Raw genomic sequence first — 18,209 nt, forward strand, 5'->3', positions numbered from 1 at the left:
TAAAGTAGAAGTACTCAGATCTTGTACTTGAGTAAAGTAGAAGTACTCAGGTCTTGTACTTGAGTAAAAGTAGAAGTACTCAGATCTTGTACTTGAGTAAAGTAGAAGTACTCAGATCTTGTACTTGAGTAAAACTAGAAGTACTCAGGTCTTGTACTTGAGTAAAGTAGAAGTACTCAGGTCTTGTACTTGAGTAAAGTAGAAGTACCAGAGTGTAGGAATACTCTGTCACAGTGAAAGTATTCTAAATGTTCCTCCAGTGAAAGTAGAAAGTACTCTCCTCTAAATGTACTTAAAGTAGCGACAGTAAAAGTAGTCATTGTCTGATTGGTCCATTTCAGAATAATATCTCTGATATGTTTTATAATGATTGATCAGTAAAGTGTTCTCAGAGCTGGTAAAGGTGCAGCTAGTTTGAATGCTTTGTATACTGCAGGGTAGCTGCTGGATTTACTGCAGGGGAACTACAGTCTGATTTAAGGGGTTATATTTACCTTCAGTAATCCAGATCTGTAAATAACTACAGGTGTTAGATAAAGGGAGTGCAGTAAAAGTACACAGTAGCATAACATTGAGATACTCAAGTAAAGTAAAGTACGTCTAAATTGTACTTCAGTACAGTACTTAGTTCCCTCATTCGCTTGCAGAGGGTGCTGCAGGAGGAGCAGGAGGAGGAGCAGGAGTCTCCTGCAGCGGCTGCAGCAGGAAGCCGCTGAAGGTGCTGATCCTCCTCTGGTCGAGGACGCTCTGCTAGCTCCACAGTGTGACGGACAGCCAGTCGCCTGCAGCTCCAGCACCATCCCGTTGGAGGCGCTGCCGTGCATGCCGCGGGTATCGAACACAGCGAACATGTTCACACCATTCTTAATCAGCGCTGCGTTCAGGGTCCCCGAGCTTCCAACGCTGCCGGTGAAGCGGACGTAGTAGAGACCCTTCAGGGGGGCCGTGAAGACGCCTGCAGACATTCAGAAACACAACATGAGTCAGCATCATGAGTCCTGAACCCTGACATGAGTCAGCATTATGAGTCCTGAACCCTGACATGAGTCAGCATTATGAGTCCTGAACCCTGACATGAGTCAGCATTATGAGTCCTGAACCCTGACATGAGTCAGCATTATGAGTCCTGAACCCTGACATGAGTCAGCATTATGAGTCCTGAACCCTGACATGAGTCACGATTAGGAGTCCTGAACCCTGACATAAGTCACGATTAGGAGTCCTGAACCCTGACATGAGTCAGCATTATGAGTCCTGAACCCTGACATGAGTCAGCATTATGAGTCCTGAACCCTGACATGAGTCACGATTATGAGTCCTGAACCCTGACATGAGTCACGATTAGGAGTCCTGAACCCTGACATGAGTCAGCATTATGAGTCATAAACCCTGACATGAGTCAGCATTATGAAACCTGAACCCTGACATGAGTCAGCATTATGAGTCCTAAACCCTGACATGAGTCAGCATTATGAAACCTGAACCCTGACATGAGTCGGCATTATGAGTCCTGAACCCTGACATGAGTCACGATTAGGAGTCCTGAACCCTGACATGAGTCAGCATTATGAGTCCTGAACCTGACATGAGTCACGATTAGGAGTCCTGAACCCTGACATGAGTCAGCATTATGAGTCCTGAACCCTGACATGAGTCACGATTATGAGTCCTGAACCCTGACATGAGTCAGCATTATGAGTCATAAACCCTGACATGAGTCAGCATTATGAAACCTGAACCCTGACATGAGTCAGCATTATGAGTCCTAAACCCTGACATGAGTCAGCATTATGAGTCCTGAACCCTGACATGAGTCAGCATTATGAGTCCTGAACCCTGACATGAGTCAGCATTATGAGTCCTGAACCCTGACATGAGTCAGCATTATGAGTCCAGAACCCTGACATGAGTCAGCATTATGAGTCCTAAACCCTGACATAAGTCAGCATTATGAGTCCTGAACCCAGACATGAGTCAGCATTATGAGTCCAGAACCCTGACATGAGTCAGCATTATGACTGAACCGGTAAATGGTGAATTTAAAAACAGAGGCTTCTAGAATGTGTCTAGATGAGACAACTTAATGTCATCAGCCCAACATTAGCCTCCTTTAGCTTAGCGGTGGAGACGTGAAGTCATGTGTCAACAGGAGAGTGACCTGCAGGAACACACACACACACACACACACACACACACACACACACACACACACACACACACACACACACACACACACACACACACACACACACACACACACACACACACACACACACACACACAATAAAGTGTTAGTTTTGATTGGGCAACCGCTTATAGATGTCCCGCCTATGCTAGCCTATCACGTACATGTGTTGGAGCGCTAGCCAATAGCAGAACGAGCGTTCTATAGTGATGTCACTATGTTCCTGAAGTAAACAAAGGAGTCTCCAAAGGAAACTTTCTCTGGAAAGAACAAAGCAATGTTAGCCTTTGCAGACCGTTTACATGCACTAGCAAAACACACTACGGGGGGGGGGGGGGGGGAGGACCTGACACATGCTAACATGCTAATGATCCAGAGCCATCACACAGTTCTTAACAGTGTTGGGTGTAACGCCTTACAAAAGTACCGGAGTAACAGTTATATTACTTGTTGCTGTAACGCAGTAATATAACGCAGTACTTCTGAAATGTGGGTAACATAATACCTGTTACCTCTCAGTAACAGTTACAACACATTTTAAATGATGTGGTGTTTAGTTTCTAAGAACTCACAAACATCACGAGACATTCTGACACCAGAGAAACAACTGCAGGTAGAATAGTAACTCAGGAACAGACTCACCATGCAGAGCTGCAGGCTCACCATGCAGAGCTGTAGACTCAAGATGCAGAGCTGCAGGCTCATGATGCAGAGCTGCAGGTTCACCATGCAGAGCTACAGGCTCACCATGCAGAGCTGCAGGCTCATGATGCAGAGCTGCAGACTCACGACGCAGAGCTGCAGACTCACGATGCAGAGCTGCACACTCACGACGCAGAGCTGCAGGCTCACAGTGCAGAGCTGCAGGCTCACCATGCAGAGCTGTAGGCTCACGACGCAGAGCTACAGGCTCACCATGCAGAGCTGCAGACTCACCATGCAGAGCTGTAGGCTCACGACGCAGAGCTACAGGCTCACCATGCAGAGCCGCAGACTCACGACGCAGAGCTGCAGACTCACGATGCAGAGCTGCAGACTCACCATGCAGAGCTGTAGGCTCACGACGCAGAGCTACAGGCTCACCATGCAGAGCTGCAGACTCACGACGCAGAGCTGCAGACTCACGACGCAGAGCTGCAGACTCACGATGCAGAGCTGCAGACTCACGACGCAGAGCTGCAGGCTCACCATGCAGAGCTACAGGCTCACCATGCAGAGCTGCAGACTCACGACGCAGAGCTGCAGACTCACAGTGCAGAGCTGCAGGCTCACCATGCAGAGCTGCAGGCTCACAGTGCAGAGCTGCAGGCTCACGACGCAGAGCTGCAGACTCACGATGCAGAGCTGCAGACTCACCATGCAGAGCTGCAGACTCACGACGCAGAGCTGCAGACTCACGATGCAGAGCTGCAGACTCACGACGCAGAGCTGCAGGCTCACCATGCAGAGCTACAGGCTCACCATGCAGAGCTGCAGACTCACGACGCAGAGCTGCAGACTCACAGTGCAGAGCTGCAGGCTCACCATGCAGAGCTGCAGGCTCACAGTGCAGAGCTGCAGGCTCACCATGCAGAGCTGCAGGCTCATCATGCAGAGCTACAGGCTCACCATGCAGAGTTGCAGACTCACGACGCAGAGCTGCAGACTCACAGTGCAGAGCTGCAGGCTCACCATGCAGAGCTGCAGGCTCACAGTGCAGAGCTGCAGGCTCACCATGCAGAGCTGCAGACTCACGACGCAGAGCTGCAGACTCACAGTGCAGAGCTGCAGGCTCACCATGCAGAGCTGTAGGCTCACCATGCAGAGCTGTAGGCTCATCATGCAGAGCTGCAGACTCACGACGCAGAGCTGCAGGCTCACAGTGCAGAGCTGCAGGCTCACCATGCAGAGCTGTAGGCTCATCATGCAGCGCTACAGGCTCACCATGCAGAGCTGCAGACTCACCATGCAGAGCTGCAGGCTCACAGTGCAGAGCTGCAGACTCACGACGCAGAGCTGCAGGCTCACAGTGCAGAGCTGCAGGCTCACCATGCAGAGCTGCAGGCTCACAGTGCAGAGCTGCAGGCTCACAGTGCAGAGCTGCAGACTCACAGTGCAGAGCTGCAGGCTCACAGTGCAGAGCTGCAGGCTGAAGCAACAGAAGGACTCTCTCTCTGGGTCTGCTGCTTGAACCCTGAGACCTTCAGAGTCTCGTGGCAGAGTGTTGAAGATCTGCAGCCTCTGTCCTCTGTGGAATCTCCGGCTTTCAGAAAGCTTGTCAGCCAAATCCCCGTTAACACACCAATGACCAGGTGAGCTAACGCTGCATAGAGACTGGTTCCTACCCAGCAGGTCACAGGGCCGTGCAGAGGCTCCACTCACATGTTATTAATGACACACAGAGACGTCACGGTACCGGTATCACATATTATCCAGCCCACTGAAACGGAGCAGCAGTTTAACCTCTAGCTCTTCCCTCATGTTCAGCATGTACTGCCAGATAGAGAGCTTTAATTACTGAGCTGCAGTAAACTACATGTTAGCATTTAAAGCCAAACTTTAGAGGTTATTCTGGTGAGAGTCACTCAGAGTCACTCAGAGTCACTCAGAGTAACTCAGAGTAGAGTAACGCATCACAGTTCAGAGACAGTGATGATGTAATGTATTACTTTAAGAAGACAGGAGTCAGGAACAGGTACTGGATTACATGCTGGAAGTAACCTGCCCAACACTGCTTCTTAACTCCAGACCAGACTTTTTGTTACGGTTCAAACAACACCTGAGCATTTCTAGACACCAAACAGAAGGAGCAGCAGGAGCAGCAGGAGCAGCAGGAGCCTCCTGTCTCCAGATGTCTGCAGGACTCACCTCGCTCCAGCTTCGGGCCATCAGCTGCTGCACCAGGACCCTCAGCTCTTCTTCTGTGGTTTTCTCCGGGTTAAAGAGGTCGTCCCCATGTTCCAGTGTGGGGGTGTGAGCCCGGGTGGTGGCACAGAGCGCCAACAACACCAACCAGCTGCTTGCCATCTTCCCTACTCTTACTGAAGTACAGGATCTGAGTTCTCTCGCCACCCCTGCAGCTACACACTGCTTGATAAACAAACCCCTGCAGACTTTACTCTTTGCCCAGCGTTGGGTAAACACATGAAATCTTTACTTCAGGTACTTTGGTCTCCCGGGTTCTGTGGGCTTCAGTGTCACAGTAAACGGTGAGTCATCATCAGCATTCTGTTTCGATCCTCAGTGAAAGGGGTCAGCCGAGGCCTGAACGCTGATAAACAGGAGTTCAGACCCCCTCAGAGGCTCAGGAGCCTCAGAGTTCAGACCCCCCCCAGGTTTACCTCTGACGCCTTTTAAACAGATATGGATCTGAACATCTGACCATCAGCAGCTCGCTTTAATCACCCTGTCTCTCTATTGAGACTGACCTCCTCCTAAAGCCTGCAGAGGGTCCTGTAGACACACACACACACACACACACACACACACACACACACACACACACACACACACACACACACACACACACACACACACACACACACACACACACACACACACACACACACACAAAAGTCTATTTGTCATTAAACATGGCTTTGATAGGAAGTCCTCGGCCTCTGTGTTTGATTGGTTGGTTCAGGGCTGTGATTGGTCTTCTCTAGAGGCAACAAAGTGCTGAACCCTGACATGGGTCAGCATTATGAGTCCTGAACTGTGTGTGGGGGTTTGGCAGGTTTCATGACAGGCAGGTGTGTTTACAAGCAGAACCAGAACCAGAACCAGGTGACCCTGCAGAACTGAAATAACAAAGAGACGTTTCCTCCAACAGAAAGGGACTTGGTTTATTGAGAGCTTCAAACTGAACACAGGACATGAGGCCTGAAATCCCCCAGCATGCATCACTGTGAGAATGTGACACTGATACCGTGTTAGTGCACCACTGTTAGGTGGTTAATGTTTGTATAAATACAAAACCTGTAAGAAACCCAACACCCAGAGCGAGTACAGGACCCGGATCCTGTCACAATACGGAGAACCCGGACAGGTAGAGGGAATCAGAACACCATATATGATGTTCTGATGTCCTCTACCTGTCCGGGTTCACTAGGACTCCATGAGCTGCAAACAGACTCATATGGTGTTTAATCTGGATGCTGGCAGAGCACCAGGTGAACCATGTTTACATCCCCCACCCCCTGGTTCATACATATTACTTCTCCAACAGGTGGCGCCACGAGGAAATCGCACTTCAGATGTCGACGAGCTGCGGGAGGATGGTTGAGACTCTTTGGGTTTTTGGACAGAATCGCAGGTCCTGTATTAAATATTAATCGGAACAGACGTCCAGTAAGGCGGTTGAGCTGTGGAGAGACCTGCAGCAGTTTCTAAAGTGTCTCTCATCAGGACCAGGGACCTGAGGGAAGTCCTGACTGGAAGCCGTCAGCTGCTCAGGTTGCATATTCTCTCAAAGTGCAGATCCAGTTTCTTTTTGGTGTTCGAGTGCGTTCATTTGTTCTCACATGTATGGCTTCTTGAGAATGGAGCTTGCAGCGTCCTATAGTCTCTTGGTGTGCTTGGAGTTGTAGTGGCTGCGCATGTCCTTTCGGAGGCGGAACTTCTCCCCGCAGACGCCGCAGATGTACAGGTGAACGTCCATGTGCTTCTCTAGCTGCTCTCCGCCGGGGAAGATCTGGAAGCACACCTGGCAGATGGTCTCCCCGGCTGACAGGTGGGAGATCATGTGTCGGACGTGGTCGTGTTTGAGGAAGGTGCCCTGGTCGCAGACGGGGCACACGTAGCGCGCCATGCCTTTGTGCATGTCAGTGTGCAGGCGCAGCTGGCGCTCCCGCAGGAACTGCTTCCCGCAGGTCTGACAGGTGAACTGCTTCTCCTTGGTGTGCACGGTGTAGTGCTCCCGCAGGTGGCAGCGCTGGTAAAAGCCCTTGCCGCAGATGCTGCAGAAGTGTTTGCGGCGGTGATCGGGTTCGCCGCCCTCCTCGAGCAATACTGGCCGGAACAGCTCCTGCTCGTGGCAGGACAGGGCGTGGTCCAACGCCAGGCCTTCGCTCTGGAACAGCATTCCGCAGTGAGGGCAGGCCAGGTCAGCTGCCTCCAGCAGAACCTCCTCCATCCCCTGCGGCTCCTCCGGCAGTGACGCCTCATCCTCCGAGTCGCCGCCCTGGGACTCGCCGCAGCGCTCTGCATGCTCCTGCAGCTGGCGGCCTTTGATCAGCACCTGACCACACCTCCCGCAGGCGCATATATGACCCATGTGGTTGGACAGGTAGTGGGCGGACTTGTCCTCGTCCGTTAACAGAGCGCCGCAGAGTTCACAGGGGGCCCCATCGCTGTCCTGCTTCTCGTCTTTAAGCTTTCGGAGCTTGGCAGGGACTCCTGAGTCTTCACTGCTCGACATGTGGCCTTCATAAGGCTCGCCTGAGACTCCGGGCTGTGGGTCGCGGACGCAGTCGGACGCTGCTTTCTCGCCCTGCAAGTTGCTTCGTGTTGCGTCACTGAGCCGTGCTATACAGTTTGTGGTGGTGTGCTCACCGACCCGGACCACCTCTATCTCAGGGAACACGCCGTCCTCCGGTTCTGTCTTGATAGAGAGAGCCCTGGTGGAGCCGGGTTCGCTGTCTGTGCCGGCCGCCACTGACCTGAGGGCGGAATCGGCCTTTGCTTCAGGCCAGCCGTCCTCGCCTTTACAGATGACCCTGTGTTCATCCGTGCTCTCGGAGGCGGAGCTCTCAGCCTCCCCCTCCATGTTGCCTCTGGGCTGATGGAAGGCCTTCCGGTTGGTGCAGGTCAGGATGTGCTCGATTAGAAGTTTCTCGCAGCTGAAGACGAAGCCGCAGTCGTCGCAGGTGTAAGTGCGGCCGAATCGAGGTCGGTCTTTGAGAGCCGCACTCCTGCCGCCGGGCCTCTTCCTCAAGTCACATGGCTGATCGGCTGCTCCGTCTACCAGCGGTGGCGCCACCTTCAGAGGTGTGTTAGCCACTTCCTCCGCCGGCCTGTTGGCAGCAGCTGGGCGCCCAGCGGCGCTGCTGTTAGCTTTGGGAAAGGTCTCCACTTCCTGTACTGCCGGCCGCTGCTCGTACATACGTACTCCGAACATCATTTTCCCGGCGGTGGCACCAGAGGAGGAACTGGATGAGGAGGCCGAGGATGATGGAGTTGGGTTGGAGCTCCTGATGTCTCTGAGGTCCTCCAGCGAGTCGGGGATGTAGTACATCTGCAGGTACGCCATGGAGGCCTTCAGCTCCTCGAACTCATAGCTGCCCACGACGATGCGGCCCAGGTACATGAGCTGTAGGATGAGGTCGAAGCACTCGGCACTGATCTGCATGTTGCTGAGGTCCAGGCGACCTGCCCCCTGCTGGTCCCGGATGAACATCATCCTGAAGTAAGAGCTGCAGGCGGCCAGGACGGCCTTGTGCGCCCTGAAGTAGATGTCCCCGATGGCAATGAGGCAGTCGCACAGGAAGCCCCACTCACGCTGGTTGTTGAGCTGCTGGAGGACGTGGTCGCTGTGGCTCGGCCTCGCCATCACCCTGCACACAACCAGCAACACATCATCGTCAACATCCTCAATGTTCAAACATATCAAAAGTCACTCTTTGAACCGACCAAAGACCAAATATACTGTGCAGACTTAAGAAAGACCAACCGAGACAGCGTTGCCGCCTGACTGACGGGGGGACGGACGGACGGACTGACGGGGGGAGAGAGAGAGAGAGAAGGCGCGCAGGGTGAGGTAGGCCTGCACGTTCTTTTTATCATTACTTTTTTAATGCGTTCTGCGGAGAAGAGGCTGCCGTTGGTCACGGTTTGGAATGAGAGAAAACAGGACAGAGTAACACGGCGAATATCACACAAATATGTAGTTTTGGAAGACCTGAGTTAAGGTGCAGGCGTGCGTTGCTTAGGCGGCCGCTGTAAAGTGCTGTGGGAAACCCTGCTGGATCATTGAGCTGCATGAGACGGATACCACTGGCTGTCAGGAGAGGGAGACAGGGAGAGGGGGAGAGAGAGCACTCCCTTTGTTTCTCCTGTGTTATTAAAAGTTAATGTACCTTTGGAATCAAGTATTCATCTATAGCTACTTTGTTTGACTGATTTTTTTCTCCAGGTTTGAAATAAAGCACAATAATGACATTTAGGACGGTTTCCCCTGTTTTAAGAAAAGTACCGAAATCGCAATTCCTGACTCGGTATCGTGACAACAGTACTGAGTATTAAAGACAGAACATTGTCTCTGCTGGGACTCAGTGGAAAGATTTTGAGATCTGATGCTTTAAAAGTGAAATGCATAACAATTAAAACACAACGTTTCTTCTATGATACCAGAGTAGAGAACCAGACTCCTGGAAAGAGTTCTGAAAAAACAGATCTGGATTACTGAAGGTAAATATAACCCTTCAATCAGACTGTAGTTCCCCTGCAGTAGATCCAGCAGCTACCCTGCAGTATACAAAGCATTCAAACTAGCTGCACCTTTACCAGCTCTGAGAACACTTTAATGATCAATCATTATAAAACATATCAGAGATATTATTCTGAAATGGACCAATCAGACAATGACTACTTTTACTGTCGCTACTTTAAGTACATTTAGAGGAGAGTACTTTCTACTTTCACTGGAGGAACATTTAGAATACTTTACTGTGACAGAGTATTCCTACACTCTGGTACTTCTACTTTACTCAAGTACAAGACCTGAGTACTTCTACTTTACTCAAGTACAAGACCTGAGTACTTCTACTTTACTCAAGTACAAGACCTGAGTACTTCTACTTTACTCATGTACAAGATCTGAGTACTTCTACTTTACTCAAGTACAAGACCTGAGTACTTCTACTTTACTCAAGTACAAGACCTGAGTACTTCTACTTTACTCAAGTACAAGATCTGAGTACTTCTACTTTACTCAAGTACAAGACTGAGTACTTCTACTTTACTCAAGTACAAGACCTGAGTACTTCTACTTTACTCAAGTGCAAGACCTGAGTACTTCTACTTTACTCAAGTACAAGGTCTGAGTACTTCTACTTTACTAAAGTACAACATCTGAGTACTTCTACTTTACTCAAGTACAAGATCTGAGTACTTCTACTTTACCAAAGTACAAGGTCTGAGTACTTCTACTTTTACCAAAGTACAAGATCTGAGTACTTCTACTTTACTCAAGTACAAGATCTGAGTACTTCTACTTTACTAAAGTACAAGATCTGAGTACTTCTACTTTTACTCAAGTACAAGATCTGAGTACTTCTACCAAAGTACAAGATTTGAGTACTTCTACTTTACTCAAGTACAAGATCTGAGTACTTCTACTTTACCAAAGTACAAGATCTGAGTACTTCTACTTTACTCAAGTACAAGATCTGAGTACTTCTACTTTACTAAAGTACAAGATCCGAGTACTTCTACTTTTACTCAAGTACACAATCCGAGTACTTCTACTTTACTAAAGTACAAGATCTGAGTACTTCTACTTTACTCACGTATAAGATCTGAGTACTTCTACTTTACTCAAGTACAAGACCTGAGTACTTCTACTTTACTCAAGTACAAGACCTGAGTACTTCTACTTTACTAAAGTACAAGACCTGAGTACTTCTACTTTACTAAAGTACAAGACCTGAGTACTTCTACTTTACTCAAGTACAAGACCTGAGTACTTCTACTTTACTCAAGTACAAGATCTGAGTACTTCTACTTTACTCAAGTACAAGATCTGAGTACTTCTACTTTACTCAAGTACACGATCTGAGTACTTCTACTTTACTCAAGTACAAGACCTGAGTACTTCTACTTTACTCAAGTACAAGACCTGAGTACTTCTACTTTACTCAAGTACAAGACCTGAGTACTTCTACTTTACTCAAGTACAAGATCTGAGTACTTCTACTTTACTCAAGTACAAGACCTGAGTACTTCTACTTTACTCAAGTACAAGATCTGAGTACTTCTACTTTACTCAAGTACAAGATCTGAGTACTTCTACTTTACTCAAGTACAAGACCTGAGTACTTCTACTTTACTCAAGTACAAGACCTGAGTACTTCTACTTTACTCAAGTACAAGACCTGAGTACTTCTACTTTACTCAAGTACAAGGTCTGAGTACTTCTACTTTACTAAAGTACAACATCTGAGTACTTCTACTTTTACTCAAGTACAAGACCTGAGTACTTCTACTTTACCAAAGTACAAGGTCTGAGTACTTCTACTTTTACTCAAGTACAAGATCTGAGTACTTCTACTTTACTCAAGTACAAGATCTGAGTACTTCTACTTTTACTAAAGTACAAGATCTGAGTACTTCTACTTTTACTCAAGTACAAGATCTGAGTACTTCTACCAAAGTACAAGGTCTGAGTACTTCTACTTTACTCAAGTACAAGATCTGAGTACTTCTACTTTACTCAAGTACAAGATCTGAGTACTTCTACTTTACTCAAGTACACAGATCCGAGTACTTCTACTTTTACTCAAGTACAAGATCTGAGTACTTCTACTTTACTAAAGTACAAGATCTGAGTACTTCTACTTTTACTCAAGTACAAGATCTGAGTACTTCTACTTTACTCAAGTACAAGACCTGAGTACTTCTACTTTACTCAAGTACAAGACCTGAGTACTTCTACTTTACTCAAGTACAAGACCTGAGTACTTCTCCTTTACTCAAGTACAAGACCTGAGTACTTCTACTTTACTCAAGTACAAGATCTGAGTACTTCTACTTTACTCAAGTACAGACCTGAGTACTTCTACTTTACTCAAGTACAAGACCTGAGTACTTCTACTTTACTCAAGTACAAGATCTGAGTACTTCTACTTTACTCAAGTACAAGATCTGAGTACTTCTACTTTACTCAAGTACACGATCTGAGTACTTCTACTTTACTCAAGTACAAGACCTGAGTACTTCTACTTTACTCAAGTACAAGACCTGAGTACTTCTACTTTACTCAAGTACAAGACCTGAGTACTTCTACTTTACTCAAGTACAAGATCTGAGTACTTCTACTTTACTCAAGTACAAGATCTGAGTACTTCTACTTTACTCAAGTACAAGATCTGAGTACTTCTACTTTACTCAAGTACAAGACCTGAGTACTTCTACTTTACTCAAGTACAAGACCTGAGTACTTCTACTTTACTCAAGTACAAGATCTGAGTACTTCTACTTTACTCAAGTACAAGATCTGAGTACTTCTACTTTACTCAAGTACAAGACCTGAGTACTTCTACTTTACTCAAGTACAAGACCTGAGTACTTCTACTTTACTCAAGTACAAGACCTGAGTACTTCTACTTTTACCAAAGTACAAGGTCTGAGTACTTCTACTTTTACCAAAGTACAAGATCTGAGTACTTCTACTTTACTCAAGTACAAGATCTGAGTACTTCTACTTTTACTAAAGTACAAGATCTGAGTACTTCTACTTTTACTCAAGTACAAGATCTGAGTACTTCTACCAAAGTACAAGGTCTGAGTACTTCTACTTTTACTCAAGTACAAGATTTGAGTACTTCTACTTTACTAAAGTACAAGATCCGAGTACTTCTACTTTTACTCAAGTACACAATCCGAGTACTTCTACTTTTACTGAAGTACAAGGTCTGAGTACTTCTACTTTACTAAAGTACAAGATCTGAGTACTTCTACTTTTACTCACGTATAAGATCTGAGTACTTCTACTTTACTCAAGTACAAGACCTGAGTACTTCTACTTTACTCAAGTACAAGACCTGAGTACTTCTACTTTACTCAAGTACAAGACCTGAGTACTTCTACTTTACTCAAGTACAAGACCTGAGTACTTCTACTTTACTCAAGTACAAGACCTGAGTACTTCTCCTTTACTAAAGTACAAGACCTGAGTACTTCTACTTTAACTCACGTATAAGATCTGAGTACTTCTACTTTACTCAAGTACAGGACCTGAGTACTTCTACTTTACTCAAGTACAAGACCTGAGTACTTCTACTTTATTCAAGTACAAGATCTGAGTACTTCTACTTTACTCAAGTACAAGATCTGAGTACTTCTACTTTACTCAAGTACACGATCTGAGTACTTCTACTTTACTCAAGTACAAGACCTGAGTACTTCTACTTTACTCAAGTACAAGACCTGAGTACTTCTACTTTACTCAAGTACAAGACCTGAGTACTTCTACTTTACTCAAGTACAAGATCTGAGTACTTCTACTTTACTCAAGTACAAGATCTGAGTACTTCTACTTTACTCAAGTACAAGACCTGAGTACTTCTACTTTACTCAAGTACAAGACCTGAGTACTTCTACTTTACTCAAGTACAAGACCTGAGTACTTCTACTTTACTCAAGTGCAAGACCTGAGTACTTCTACTTTTACTCAAGTACAAGGTCTGAGTACTTCTACTTTACTAAAGTACAACATCTGAGTACTTCTACTTTTACTCAAGTACAAGATCTGAGTACTTCTACTTTTACCAAGTACAAGGTCTGAGTACTTCTACTTTTACCAAAGTACAAGATCTGAGTACTTCTACTTTACTCAAGTACAAGATCTGAGTACTTCTACTTTTACTAAAGTACAAGATCTGAGTACTTCTACTTTTACTCAAGTACAAGATCTGAGTACTTCTACCAAAGTACAAGGTCTGAGTACTTCTACTTTACTAAAGTACAAGATCCGAGTACTTCTACTTTACTCAAGTACACAATCCGAGTACTTCTACTTTACTGAAGTACAAGGTCTGAGTACTTCTACTTTACTAAAGTACAAGATCTGAGTACTTCTACTTTTACTCACGTATAAGATCTGAGTACTTCTACTTTACTCAAGTACAAGACCTGAGTACTTCTACTTTAACTCACGTATAAGATCTGAGTACTTCTACTTTACTCAAGTACAGACCTGAGTACTTCTACTTTACTCAAGTACAAGATCTGAGTACTTCTACTTTACTCAAGTACAAGACCTGAGTACTTCTACTTTACTCAAGTACAAGACCTGAGTACTTCTACTTTACTCAAGTACAAGACCTGAGTACTTCTACTTTACTAAAGTACAATACCTGAGTACTTCTACTTTACTCAAGTACAAGACATGAGTACTTCTACTTTACTCAAGTACAAGACCTGAGTACTTCTACTTTACTAAAGTACAATACCTGAGTACTTCTACTTTACTCAAGTACAAGATCTGAGTACTTCTACTTTACTCAAGTACAAGACCTGAGTACTTCTACTTTACTCAAGAACAAGATCTGAGTACTTCTACTTTACTAAAGTACAATACCTGAGTACTTCTACTTTACTCAAGTACAAGACCTGAGTACTTCTACTTTACTCAAGTACAAGATCTGAGTACTTCTACTTTACTCAAGTACAAGACCTGAGTACTTCTACTTTATTCAAGTACAAGATCTGAGTACTTCTACTTTACTCAAGTACAAGATCTGAGTACTTCTACTTTACTCAAGTACACGATCTGAGTACTTCTACTTTACTCAAGTACAAGACCTGAGTACTTCTACTTTACTCAAGTACAAGACCTGAGTACTTCTACTTTACTCAAGTACAAGACCTGAGTACTTCTACTTTACTCAAGTGCAAGACCTGAGTACTTCTACTTTTACTCAAGTACAAGGTCTGAGTACTTCTACTTTACTAAAGTACAACATCTGAGTACTTCTACTTTTACTCAAGTACAAGATCTGAGTACTTCTACTTTTACCAAAGTACAAGGTCTGAGTACTTCTACTTTTACCAAAGTACAAGATTTGAGTACTTCTACTTTTACCAAAGTACAAGGTCTGAGTACTTCTACTTTTACCAAAGTACAAGATCTGAGTACTTCTACCAAAGTACAAGGTCTGAGTACTTCTACTTTTACTCAAGTACAAGATTTGAGTACTTCTACTTTACTAAAGTACAAGATCCGAGTACTTCTACTTTTACTCAAGTACAGGATCTGAGTACTTCTACTTTACTCAAGTACAAGACCTGAGTACTTGTACTTTACTCAAGTACAGGATCTGAGTACTTCTGCTTTTACTCACGTATAAGATCTGAGTACTTCTACTTTACTCAAGTACAGGATCTGAGTACTTCTACTTTACTCAAGTACAAGATCTGAGTACTTCTACTTTACTCAAGTACAAGACCTGAGTACTTGTACTTTACTCAAGTACAGGATCTGAGTACTTCTGCTTTTACTCACGTATAAGATCTGAGTACTTCTACTTTTACTCACGTATAAGATCTGAGTACTTCTACTTTACTCAAGTACAGGATCTGAGTACTTCTACTTTACTCAAGTACAAGATCTGAGTACTTCTACTTTACTCAAGTACAAGACCTGAGTACTTGTACTTTACTCAAGTACAGGATCTGAGTACTTCTACTTTTACTCACGTATAAGATCTGAGTACTTCTACTTTTACTCACGTATAAGATCTGAGTACTTCTACTTTACTCAAGTACAAGACCTGAGTACTTGTACTTTACTCAAGTACAGGATCTGAGTACTTCTACTTTTACTCACGTACAGGATCTGAGTACTTCTACTTTTACTCACGTATAAGATCTGAGTACTTCTACTTTTACTCAAATACTAGATCCGAGTACTTCTCCCCCTCTGGATACCATGTGTTGTTACTGTAGATCCAGCAGCTAGATCACTCCGCAGCTAAAATGGAGATCCGGCGGTTATCCACTTCAAGCTAACAGCAACTACACCGGAAAATATTGGGGCCAGTCCTCCAAAATAAAAGACTCAACAAGTCCAACAGAGTGACCTGAGAGATCAGACTGAGCCAGTCTCACAGCTACCGTCTTTAGTCTTATTAATGGATTATAGCAATATCATGATGTATTCATCTCTGAGAGCTTGTAGTAACTGAACTATTCTCACATTTTATATTCCTCAAACACTTGTTAATAACAACCTAAATGTTAATACCTAAATGTTAATAACAACCTAAATGTTAATAACAACCTAAATGTTAATAAATGTTAATAAGAACCTAAATGTTAATACCAACCTAAATGTTAATACCAACCTAAATGTTAATAACAACCTAAATGTTAATAACAACCTAAATGTTAATAACAACCTAAATGTTAATAACAACCTAAATGTTAATAACAACCTAAATGTTAATAACAACCTAAATGTTAATAACAACCTAAATGTTAATACCTAAATGTTAATAAATGTTAATAAGAACCTAAATGTTAATAAGAACCTAAATGTTAATAAGAACCTAAATGTTAATAAGAACCTAAATGTTAATAACAACCTAAATGTTAATAAGAACCTAAATGTTAATAAGAACCTAAATGTTAATAAATGTTAATAAGAACCTAAATGTTAATAAGAACCTAAATGTTAATAAGAACCTAAATGTTAATAAGAACCTAAATGTTAATAAATGTTAATAAGAACCTAAATGTTAATAACAACCTAAATGTTAATAAGAACCTAAATGTTAATAAGAACCTAAATGTTAATAAATGTTAATAAGAACCTAAATGTTAATAAGAACCTAAATGTTAATAAGAACCTAAATGTTAATAAGAACCTAAATGTTAATAACAACCTAAATGTTAATAACAACCTAAATGTTAATACCAACCTAAATGTTAATAACAACCTAAATGTTAATAACAACCTAAATGTTAATAACAACCTAAATGTTAATAACAACCTAAATGTTAATACCTAAATGTTAATAAATGTTAATAAGAACCTAAATGTTAATAAGAACCTAAATGTTAATAAGAACCTAAATGTTAATTACAACCTAAATGTTAATAACAACCTAAATGTTAATAACAACCTAAATGTTAATAACAACCTAAATGTTAATACCAACCTAAATGTTAATAACAACCTAAATGTTAATAAGAACCTAAATGTTAATAACAACCTAAATGTTAATAACAACCTAAATGTTAATAACAACCTAAATGTTAATAACAACCTAAATGTTAATAAGAACCTAAATGTTAATTACAACCTAAATGTTAATAACAACCTAAATGTTAATAACAACCTAAATGTTAATAACAACCTAAATGTTAATAACAACCTAAATGTTAATAAGAACCTAAATGTTAATACCAACCTAAATGTTAATAACAACCTAAATGTTAATAACAACCTAAATGTTAATAACAACCTAAATGTTAATAACAACCTAAATGTTAATACCTAAATGTTAATAACAACCTAAATGTTAATTACAACCTAAATGTTAATTACAACCTAAATGTTAATAAGAACCTAAATGTTAATAACAACCTAAATGTTAATTACAACCTAAATGTTAATACCTAAATGTTAATAACAACCTAAATGTTAATACCTAAATGTTAATAAGAACCTAGATGTTAACAGCTGTAATTTGCATTGTGTTTATTTTATCTTTCAAAGTTGGATTTATGCTGAGAAATATTATCAACACTTAAATAAGACTTTGACTACTTCTAGCTTGTCCTATCTTTTATTTTGAAAACCAGATGTAGTAAGTAGTCGATGCGTGATCTCCCCCGCACACAGTAGCCCCCACCCACCCCCCACCTCCGCACCGCCCCGCACCGCCCCGCAAACAGCAGGCCGCGGGGATCCTCTGTTTCCAGGAACTCACCGACTCACCGTCTGATCTGAGGCCGGGCGTCTCGGTTCGGCAGCGCTGATCAATAACTCCCGCAGTAACTCCTGGAGCTCCGAAGGTTCTCTCTCTCTCTCTCTCTGGAGGTTCTCTCTTTAGGACGAGCCTCTTCTTCTTCTCCTCCTGCAGATCAAAGCACTTCCTCCGAGAACCACGCAATAAAAGACTTCCGGTCCGAATGCCGGCCTTCAAAATAAACGTTATGAAATAAAGATAACATTGGTATATTAAAGAGTATTCTAATTATTTCTGTATGTTTTATGACGTTTAAATACCCCTCTGAATATATGCACTTTAAGAACATTGAAATACCTTTGTTTCTTAAACGTAATAATGAAATGGTTCTTTCCACTGTTTTCTGATTACTG

At 43.5% G+C, this 18,209-nt stretch overlaps 1 protein-coding gene across 8 annotated transcripts; it reads right to left on the reverse strand.

Annotated features, from left to right (window-relative positions):
• Window positions 1-17,990, reverse strand: zbtb1 (zinc finger and BTB domain containing 1). 8 transcript variants are annotated; one of them, XM_063902869.1, is made up of 3 exons: window positions 9,063-9,913; window positions 8,835-8,978; window positions 5,984-8,718 (listed from the first exon to the last, which is right to left on the reverse strand). In XM_063902869.1, the coding sequence occupies exons 2-3, from the start codon at window positions 8,945-8,947 to the stop codon at window positions 6,723-6,725; spliced, it is 2,109 nt and encodes a 702-aa protein (XP_063758939.1). In that variant the 5' UTR covers window positions 8,948-8,978; window positions 9,063-9,913; the 3' UTR covers window positions 5,984-6,722. The 8 variants fall into 8 exon arrangements, 5 of the variants coding, with proteins under 5 accessions (XP_063758939.1, XP_063758940.1, XP_063758941.1 ...); XR_010167551.1 differs by lacking the exons at window positions 5,984-8,718; window positions 8,835-8,978; window positions 9,063-9,913 and adding exons at window positions 1-955; window positions 17,826-17,990; XR_010167552.1 differs by lacking the exons at window positions 5,984-8,718; window positions 8,835-8,978; window positions 9,063-9,913 and adding exons at window positions 1-955; window positions 15,744-15,829.
• Between the last annotated feature and the right edge of the window lie 219 nt (window positions 17,991-18,209).

Source organism: Eleginops maclovinus, chromosome 15 (genome assembly GCF_036324505.1).
Source record: "Eleginops maclovinus isolate JMC-PN-2008 ecotype Puerto Natales chromosome 15, JC_Emac_rtc_rv5, whole genome shotgun sequence".
Taxonomy (NCBI): Eukaryota; Metazoa; Chordata; class Actinopteri; order Perciformes; family Eleginopidae; genus Eleginops; species Eleginops maclovinus.